The sequence below is a fragment of the Microtus oregoni genome, unplaced genomic scaffold (genome assembly GCF_018167655.1).
Source record: "Microtus oregoni isolate MIOR12 unplaced genomic scaffold, Mior012 000005F_ref0000423, whole genome shotgun sequence".
NCBI classification, from domain to species: domain Eukaryota; kingdom Metazoa; phylum Chordata; class Mammalia; order Rodentia; family Cricetidae; genus Microtus; species Microtus oregoni.
Window position 1 is genome coordinate 49,366,651 of NW_024543064.1, and position 10,692 is coordinate 49,377,342.

The 10,692-nt window shown below is 41.7% G+C and overlaps 1 protein-coding gene across 2 annotated transcripts; it reads left to right on the forward strand.

The window, feature by feature from the left end:
- Positions 1-8,639: 8,639 nt before the first annotated feature.
- On the forward strand, positions 8,640-9,959 carry LOC121448204 (alpha-enolase-like). 2 transcript variants are annotated; one of them, XM_041652018.1, is made up of 2 exons: positions 8,640-8,837; positions 8,958-9,959. In XM_041652018.1, exons 1-2 carry the CDS (start codon positions 8,655-8,657, stop codon positions 9,957-9,959), a joined length of 1,185 nt encoding a protein of 394 aa, XP_041507952.1. In that variant the 5' UTR covers positions 8,640-8,654. The 2 variants fall into 2 exon arrangements, with proteins under 2 accessions (XP_041507952.1, XP_041507951.1); XM_041652017.1 differs by having other exon boundaries at positions 8,640-9,959.
- Positions 9,960-10,692: the final 733 nt, after the last annotated feature.

The window sequence follows — 10,692 nt, forward strand, 5'->3', positions numbered from 1 at the left end:
GGTCTTTGCTAGCCAATAGCTGGACCGCAAGAGAAAGAAGGGAAAACATACAAAATATGTTCTGTTTTTAACTGTGTTACACGATTATAATTCGATAATGTTTGGTTTTAAGACAGACTCTCGCAATTCAACCAAGCTCGCCCAGAACTTGTGATCTTTTCTCAGCCCTCTAGTGCTGGAATAAGAGACCTGTACTATGACACTGGGAAAATTATTTTAAATGTTCTTCTCATGAAAACAGCTACCTGGAGTTATTGGATTGATATATTCACCATTTACATGGGACAGTCAAATAATCACTGGAGGGGTGTGGCAAGACAACCAATGGAAGATTTATTAGCATAGATAACTAAGTATCTGCTCCCTTATCTACTTGGATAGTTTATTTCCTATTTTGAGATGCCGAACACTTTCTGATGACTTAGAGGAGGTAGCATGTCTGTATCTCACAAGCTATCCCGAGGCCTTTTATAACTTCTGTAGGGACTTGTATGAGGGTTCTCTAAAGGAACAGAACTGATAGAATGAATATATACAGGAAGGGGATTTATTAGACTGAATGAAGTCCGGGCAACAATGGCAGTCTCATGCTGGAAAGGCAAAGACTCTAGTAGTTGCTAAATCCGTGAGGCTGAAGGTCTCAGCAAGCCCAGTGTAGCACTGGAGTCCTGGGAGATTCTTGGAGGGCTGTCTTCATTGGAATCCCAAAGAGGCTGGATTCAGTACTGGCAGCAACAGGACAAATGAATTTGCCAGGGAAAGTGGGGCCAAATGGACATGAAGCAGTTCCTTTTTCCGTGTCTTTTTATGTAGACTGCCACCAGAAATTGTGATCCAGTCGTACAGTGGGTCTTGCTGCTTCAAATAATCTGATTAAGGAAATTCCTCACTATAGTGCCCAGAAGCTTTAGTCTGAATTAATTCCAGATGTAGTCAAACTGACCACCAAGATTAGCCATCAATTTGTATTACCAGAATGACTGTTTTTTTTAATTTTTCTGAATACTATATTAACAAGCCATTAGAATCAGTGCTTGGGTTTGTATGGTAGCTATACAGAACAATGATCTATTATGTGTATACTGCAAGCATAGGTTTTCTGCAGATTTATAGTAAAACAAACTAATTGGTTAGAAAAGGAAATGAGAATGCCTTTCGTTTTTACAGTTCCACATAGGAGCCACGGAGGGGCCTTATATTCTCCAACACTGGCGTGGAATCAGCTGCCATAGAAACTGCTTTCCAACTCCTGTGTGCTAAATTATGCAGCACAAGCAAGTAAATATTTAAAATCTATAATCACGGAAAACAGTCTGCTGCTTTTCATACTCATGCACCAAACGGGGACCACAGTGGGAGAGAACGTTTCCAGCAATGATCTGATGGGAAGGTTGATGAACTATGGTTGGGAGAAGTGGGATTCATTGGTGTTTGTAGGAAATAAACACTAAGTTGCTCCCACTTCACAGTGATGTTAAGGAAGCTTTGTAAATACGCGGCATTTCTGGAAGACACATTTCTAAAGCAGTTCCCATGATCAATTGTGTAAATGAACATGGCACAGAGGTTTAAAAGGACATAATTTATGTAACAGTGATGGAGGAAGGTCATTGGCTAATAAAGGAACTGCCTTGGCCAATTTTATTGGTTAGAAGATAGGTGGGAGGAGTAAACAGAACAGAACGCTGGGAGGAAGAGGAAGTGAGCTGAGACTTGACAGCTCTGCTCACTGGAGCAGAGACACCATGCCCCGCTCCCAGGCAGACACATGCCATGAAGCTCCGACCCAGGATGGACTAGGCTAGAATCTTCCTGGTAAGACCGATTCTCACAGATTATTAGAGATGGGTTGATCGGGATATCAGAATTAGCCAGTAAGGGCTAGAGCTAAAGGGCCAAGCAGTGTTTAAAAGAATACAGTTTCCGTGTAATTATTTCCAGTATAAAGCTAGCCGGGTGGTGGGAAGCAGCCCCGCCGCTCCTATTACTACATAACAGACTGCTTTTTAGAGGTTCCTAGGGCTGCAGCATTCGGCACAAGTTTCCTGCAAATGTCTTTATCTAATTCACCCAGTTGCCATATACACAAGAGTTAAACTGGACAGACTGTTGGTTTCAGTTCAGCAGATTAGGGACAACGCACCATTAGCTGTTCCTGAAGCAGGGTTAGTTTTGATAACTAGGAGAAATTTCAAGGGGGAAGGACAAAAATGAGAGCTTCTTCTCTTAGAAAGTTAAACAAAAAGTGTATATAACTTTGAACAAATAATCACTTAAACGTTTGTTAAATTATAACTCTTTATTAGCTGATCTACCTTCTAAAAGGCAAGGATTGCCTTTTGAACTTCTCTGGCTAGCTAGACTAGTCATACTGGAAAGCTCTGGGGTTGGTGAAAGACCCTGCCTAAATAAATAAAATGGAGAGCGGATGAGAAGACTCTAGATGTCAAATTCAGGCCTCCACACATGTGGGCACACATGAGTAGGTACATTCTCACACACACACATGTGAACATGCATACACATATGCATACATTCAAGAAAAGAAAGAATAGAAGGACCAGACCTCAATATAATAGTTTACATGCAACAAATACATCACCAACAGAATATCAACTTGGAAAAGCTAAGTGTTTCTTCTAAAATGAGGAATGAGATAAGGATGCTCACGCTCTCAACTCTTATCAACCCAGGACTTTAATTCTCTGCCAGACTAATAAGGCAAGAGAGAGAAAGAAAAGGGCTTCAAATGAGAAAGTAAGAACACACACTATTCATGGGATAAAACCAGACTTGCTGAATATAGCGGACAATGAGGACTACTGAGAACTCAAGAACAATGGCAATGGGTTTTTATCCTACTGCATGTACTGGCTTTGGGGGAGCCTAGGCAGTTTGGATGCTCACCTTACTAGACCTGGATGGAGGTGGGTGGTCCTTGGACTTCCCACACGTCAGGGAACCCGGATTGCTCTTTGGGCTGATGAGGGAGGGGGACTTGATCGGGGGAGGGGGAGGGAAATGGGAGGCGGTGGCGGGGAGGAGGCAGAAATCATAAATAAATAAATAAATAGGACGCAAGCTATTCCTACTTGTAGACAGTATGATCATATATCTAAAGATTCTATCTGCAAGCGCCTAAGTCTAGTAATGGCTTTCAATAAGGTGGAAGGGTACAAAGTTGATGTGCAGAAATAAATTGCTGTTTTCTATAGCAGGAGGCATGCTAAGGAAGGAACCAGGAAAACACATTCACAATAGCTCTCAGGGAACAAAATGAAATACTCAGGAATAAAAATGCATCAGCTTAGGACTAGTCCATAACTTGTCCTCTGAGCTCCATGTGTGTCCCCTGGCATGCACACAGACATGTATACCTCAAAATAATAAATAAGATCTAACAAAAAAGTTAAATACTTCTACAGTGAAAACTTTAGAATACTGAAGAAAGAAGTTGAAGAAGGCATTAGAAAATAAAAGTACCACGCATGTTCATGGACAGATAGAAAATTGTGAATAATTCCATATGAACAAAAGCAATCTAGAGATTCAGTATGATCCCATTCAATGTCTCATTGATATTCTTTGCGAAACTAGAAACAAATCTTAAAATTGACATGGAGGTGCAAAGACCCCCAAGTAGACAAAACAATCCTAAGGAAAAATATGCATTCCCAGAGACATCATGATACTAAATTTCAAATTATACCATAGAGCCACAGGAACAAAAGCCGCATGATATTGGCATAAAAACAGATGCAGAGACCAGCAGAATAGGAGACCCACAAATAAAGCCATGTAGCTATGAGTGGGACTCCCATAGTTCAGGAAGTAGTAGTAAAAAAATTACAAGTGATGTATCTGGCTTTTTCTATGGGGCCACTAGCCAACTCCCAAACCATGACATAGAGACTTACTGGTTTTAAATGCTTGGTCTTAGTTCATTTCTGACTAGCTCTTTTAACTTAAATTAACCTATTTCTCTTTATCTACTGTTATAGAATATTCCAATATACTGAGTAAATATATGTCTCTGTAGTTGGTTTAATAAAAAACTAAATAGTCAATAGCTAAACAGGATTTTCAGGGCAGAGAGAACATTGGGAAGAAGAAGGACAGAGATGCCAGGAGTTACCAGCAGACAAGAAGAAACAAGACATGCAGGAAAGGTAACAAGCCATGAATCACGGGGCAGCACATAAATTACCAGAAATGGGTTAATTTAAGTTATAAGAGCTAGTTAGGAACAAGCCTAAGTTACCAGCAGAGCTTTCATAATTAATATTAAGCCTCTGTGTAGATTTTTGTGAGCTGACGGCTGAAAGAAATATTCATCAACAAATGGTGCCCAACATGGGGCACATATTTCCACTTAAGATCTGAGAAAGCTTTTTAAAAAGTTTCAAACACACAAAAAATGGAGCCAAGCATGGTCATGGTACAGAAAGACATTTGCTGGCCGCTGCCTGCGGGCTTGAGCTGCCAGCATGAGCCCTGTCAGCACAACATGAGCTGAGCTGTACATTGGTTTAAAATTTTGTTCATGCAGACAGAAAAGACTACAGATATGTAGCAAAGCAGATTCAAACAAGAAAAAAAACCTCTAAACACATTACAGTGTATTTGAAAATGTGTGTAATCTTAAGAAAAAAGAAAAAGGATATAGACAGTAATAGAAAAAATGGATAGTTTAAAAATAATAAAGTGAAGTCTTTGAAGAGAGAAGTACAGTGATATAAAAATAAGTCATATAGAGATGAAAATGCACAGGGGGTCTGGATCCTTTATGGCGTTGCATTGACTTTAAATTTTTTAATTGCTGATGAGCAAACAATACCTGCTAAGAGACATCATATTATGAAAATTACTAAATTAAACCAACCTGTATATTTTTAAATATCTTAACTTCAAAATAAAAGTCAAAAAATTATTATGTTGGGGAAAAGGTTATGCTTTTTTTTCCCACAGAAAACAAAAGGCTGTGAATTCGTTCAAGGTTAAAGAGGATCAAGTTTGATTGGGGGAGACCCCCTGAAAATGCTGACTACAGACATAAAGAAATAAACCTAAAAGAAAGACAAGACAGGTTGCATATATTTTACCTGTTCAAACATAAAATTAAAAAAAGATCATCTTTGGCTGGTTTGTGTACAATACATAGCCCATGTGTGTGTTACTGCAGATATGTATGTTAACTTTGAAAGTTTATGTTTTCAGTGCAATGGGACCAGGCACCAAAGAAAATGGGTAGCCAGCTGATCCAGGCTCTCATAGTGCCTCTGCTGCAGCTTCCTCAGAGTTCTGAATCCAGAACAGCTTCAAAGCTGCTGAGATGGTCCAGCCTCATAGACTATTCTAGCCAGGACTTAACCATTATCCTAATTTTTTTCAGGGTCCCCCAAAGATGACAGTGCCCCCAAACAACAGGAAGTAGTCTAGAAATCACAGTGACCACATTCCCAAGAAGTGGGGTGTAAGTTGGTTTTGGTCATTTGGTGTACTATGGATGTCTGTCATTGTTTAGGGGTCAGTTACATACAAGTTGTTCTTAGCCATGGTCAAAAAAAACCTGAACAAAGGAGACTAGATGTAAGGATCTCTTTCTGAAAGAAAAAAAAGAGAATATAATGTAGAAATGATGGGATAAAAAGGTAGATTGTTGAATCTAGTTTTTTTTTTTTTTTTGGTTTTTTGAGATAGGGTTTCTCTGTGGCTTTGGAGCCTGTCCTGGAACTAGCTCTGTAGACCAGGCTGGTCTCGAACTCACAGAGATCCGCCTGCCTCTGCCTCCCGAGTGCTGGGATTAAAGGCGTGCGCCACCACCGCCCGGCCCTTGAATCTAGTTTTAAACAACAACTAATCTTAAATATTTTACATTGGCATGGCTTTTTGTATAGTGATACAAATTTAAGGTTATCTTTGTTTTACTGTATTATATGTTTTTATTTCTTATTTAAGGTATTATACTTATGCAGCTCATTTAAAAATGTAAAGTTTTAGTCCTTAAAAGCTATTTAGGATAATAAAAAATAAAGGCTAGTAGTCATCTTATAACAATCAAACTTGTAGTCTTGTTAGGGATGTTTTCAAGGTCATACAGAAATATATTATTGATAGATATGTGATCTTTAAATGCTTTAGAGACTTACAGAATATGGCCCTTTAATGTTTTAATAATGGGGCTTTTCATGACAGTGAGACATATCTCTCTGCTCCTGGCAGTACCAATCTACTTCACAAAATGAGGATAGACATTGAAGAGTCTCCATACGGAGTCTGCTTTCTTTGTCTCACTGTCTAGCTCAGGCTGCCATCAAATGCAAGATCCTCCTGCCTCGGCCTCACAAAGGCTGGAATTACCAGTGTGAATGACTTCACCTGCTTTTTATTTTATTACTTTATTTTCTTTTTTTAAATTTATTTATTTATTATGTCTACAGTGTTCTGACTGCAGGCCAGAAGAGGGCACCAGATCTCATTACAGATGGTTGTAAGCCACCACATGGTTGCTGGGAATTGAACTCAGGACCTCTGGGAGAGCAGCCAGTGCTCTTAACCTCTGAGCTATCTCTCCAGCCCCTATTACTTTATTTTCCATGAGAGAGATATGGGCTGTAGAGAGATGGCTCGGCTGTTAAGAGTGCTGGCTGCTCTTGTGGAGGGCTTGGATCCAGTTCTCAGCATTCACACGACAGTTTTCAACAGTCTGTAACTCTAGTTCCCAGGGATCTGATGCCTCCTCTAACTTCTTCATGCATCAAACATACATGTTACACATAAATACAAGCAGGTAAATATTCATACACAATTAATTAAGTGAGATAGTGGCATAAGAATCCCCACATACATTTACAGAAGGCTGGTTTTCAAAGATCCTGGTTTATTAATGTGGCTCACAAAACTTATCACGGGGCTTTCCATTTGTATTGAACTATAAAAAAAACTTCAAATATTAATTTCTGAAAGTATGGTTTTTATCCCTTTAATCTTTTGCTACCTTTTTAATTACTAAACAAAAGAATTGGTCTGTTATTTTAATAACTAGCAGAAAAATCTGCCATTGATCATTTTGGGTAGGGATGTGACATGTAGAAATCTGAAAACTTCATTTTCATACATGTATATATTGCTCATATCCCTCTATGTTACTTGTGTTGTTTTCTTCCCCTTGGCCCTCTCTCCAAAGAGTCCCACTTCTGCTTTCATGTCTTATATATGTATATATGTATACATATATATACATACATACGTGTGTGCGTATATATACATTTTGATTTCTGAAAGAAATCACACAATATGTGTCTCCTTTTAAATCACTCTCCCTTGTTCCTCACTCCCACTATCCTCCAAAACCCCAAATACTGACCTTTCTATTTCTATGTAGTTTTTAACCTAAGCTCCACACAGGAGAAGAAACATGCAAATTTATATTTCTGAGTCTGGCTTATTTTGCTTAACACTGTGACCTCTAGTTCCATACGTTTTCCTAAAAATAGCATACTTTCACTTTTCTCTACATCTGAGTAAGAGTTGACTTTAGGTGCTGAAGACGCGCCTCCATGCGACTCAGAAGTTAAGAGCCCTGGCTGCTCTTGCGAAGGATCTACACTGTAGCTTACAACCCTCTGTGACTCCAGGTCCAGGGCATCAGACCCCTCCTTCAGGAATCTTTGGACACTGCATGCACATGCAGGCAAAACACTCATACGCCGAAGATAAAATAAATAAATCCATGTTTGATATCTGCTATAGACAAGACTGTTATGGTAATCTTATGAACTAAAACTACTGTAATTAACTAACATTTTAGAATTAATAAAACCATTAGTTAAATAAGACCAACACTATTTTCAGATATGGACAGTAGCACTAAACAGTATAAAACTTATTTGCATAGGTTGCTTTTTCATATTAATGTATAGTAGTATGCTGATGATTGACATCGGGCTCATTAAGACAGTAAATAACATCCCCAGAACAGCTTCCCTCAGCTCTCTCTCAACCTTTAGCATCACCCTGGCTCTCTCCTTTCCATCACATTAAATATTTAAATGAATTATTGTCCTTTACTACCTGTCTATTTTTTAATTTTTTTAAAGGATTTATTTGTTTTATTTCACGGATACGAGTGCTGTGCCTGCAAGTGCACACATGTACCACATGTGTGCCTGGTAACTGCAGAGCTCGCTCAGAAGAAGGAATTGGAGCCCCTGGAGCTGGAGTTACGGATGCTCTGAGCTGCCATGTGGGTGCTGGGATGTCAACCCCTGTCCTCTGCAAGAGCAGCCAGTGCTGAGCTAGCTCTCCAGTTCCCAACCATCTATATTTCTTCACAATTTAGTTTCTCATTAAAATTCATGGACGAACTTTTCAGTTCCTATGCCTAGCAACGAGGCGTTGTTTATTGAGAAGGTATTCACCCTTTCAAACCTACCAGGCTGAAGATCAGAAGTAAGCTTAGTAACAGCACTAACATTACCATCTCTAAAATTGTATGTTTTTAAATATAACTTTCATCATAGTAAGGCTCAACATTAATAACATCAAGTGGGAGCTCCCAGGTCGCGCGCACGACTCTCCTGAATGCTCTCCAGGGTGTGTGCAGGAACCTCTGCGCTCTTCCTCTACGGCACGCCGACTGCCAGAAACAAGCCATGTCTATTCTCAAGGTCCACGCCCGAGAGATCTTTGACTCCCGTGGGAATCCCACTGTTGAGGTTGATCTCTACACCTCAAAAGGTCTCTTCCGGGCTGCCGTGCCCAGCGGTGCCTCCACTGGCATCTATGAGGCCCTGGAACTCCGTGACAATGATAAGACCCGCTACTTGGGGAAGGGTGTCTCAAAGACTGTTGAGCACATCAATAAAACTATCGCACCTGCTCTGGTTAGCAAGAAACTGAATGTGGTGGAGCAGGAGAAGATCGACAAGCTGATGATCGAGATGGACGGCACCGAGAATAAATCCAAATTCGGTGCCAATGCCATCCTGGGAGTGTCCCTGGCTGTCTGCAAAGCTGGTGCTGCAGAAAAGGGGGTGTCCCTCTACCGCCACATCGCTGACTTGGCTGGCAACACTGAAGTCATCCTGCCAGTCCCAGCTTTCAGTGTGATCAACGGCGGGTCTCACGCTGGCAACAAGCTGGCCATGCAGGAGTTCATGATCCTCCCTGTGGGGGCGACCAGTTTCCACGAAGCCATGCGCATCGGAGCAGAGGTTTATCACAACCTGAAGAATGTCATCAAGGAGAAATATGGGAAGGACGCCACCAATGTGGGTGACGAGGGCAGGTTTGCGCCTAACATCCTGGAGAACAAAGAAGCTCTGGAGCTGCTGAAGAACGCAATTGGAAAGGCTGGCTACACTGAACAGGTTGTCATTGGCATGGACGTGGCCGCCTCTGAGTTCTTCAGGTCCGGGAAGAATGACCTGGACTTCAAGTCTCCTGATGACGCCAGCAGGTACATCACCCCTGACCAGCTGGCTGACCTGTACAAGTCCTTCATCCGGGAGTATCCAGTGGTGTCCATCGAGGACCCCTTTGACCAGGATGACTGGGAAGCCTGGAAGAAGTTCACAGCCAGCTCAGATATCCAGGTGGTTGGGGACGATCTCACAGTGACCAACCCTAAGAGGATTGCCAAGGCTGTCAGTGAGAAGTCCTGCAACTGCCTCCTGCTCAAAGTGAACCAGATTGGCTCCATGACCGAGTCTCTGCAGGCGTGTAAGCTGGCCCAGTCCAATGGTTGGGGCGTCATGGTGTCCCATCGCTCTGGGGAGACTGAGGATACTTTCATCGCTGACCTGGTAGTGGGGCTCTGCACTGGGCAGATCAAGACTGGTGCCCCTTGCCGATCCGAGCGCCTGGCCAAGTACAACCAGATTCTTAGAATCGAGGAAGAGCTGGGCAGCAAGACAAAGTTTGCCGGCAGGTGCTTCAGGAACCCCCTGGCCAAGTAAAGTGGATGCAGATCCCTGGAGCCACCAGCTGCTTAGACCCCGTCCCTGACGTCATCAAGGCGGCTCAAGGCCGGCCCAGTGCTTGCGCCTCCCATGCCACTGCTTCCTTAGTCGTCTTCAGTCCGCCCAACCACCTGGAGGCCTGCGGGGAACCCCAGCTTTGTAATCATGTGACTGGTCCGAATCATTGTCACCTCACTTCCAAGCTAGTGTCTGGAGCCCAATGTAATCTCTAGGGTGGCCACAGGAAAGATCCTTGCCCCAGCGGTTCTACATGCAGAATAAAAGCCTCAGTGACCCATAAAAAAAAATAAATAAATAACATCAAGTGGCCCTTTGGAATTTTCCTCAATCTTATAGTGGGGCTAGCCTAGGGTTCAACTGATGCACTACCGACATTAGGTGTTTTTCCTTGTCCTACAAACCCACTGAATTCTGAACCTTCAAACATCAAAAATAATGCAGGAAGAGGAAGAGGGGGAGTAGGATGAGGCTCAGTAGCAGAGCCCTTGCCTGTCATGTACACAGTTCTGGGCAAAATCCCCCACACAGGAAGAAACAGGCAAACAGTTTTTTGACCCAGGGGAATCTGAAAAGGGGGCATACTGTAGTATAGAATAAATAAATGATTGTTTATGGGAAGTGTCTGATTTGCTTTCTATGGAAACTAAATGTAAGGTATTAAAGTAGCATGAATTTTTTAAAATAATGTTTATAAATAGCTTATAATAAC

Coding starts and splice junctions, on each gene's coding strand:
- LOC121448204 (XM_041652017.1), top strand. CDS start 8,655: ATGTCTATTCTCAAGGTCCACGCCCGAGAGATCTTTGACTCCCGTGGG.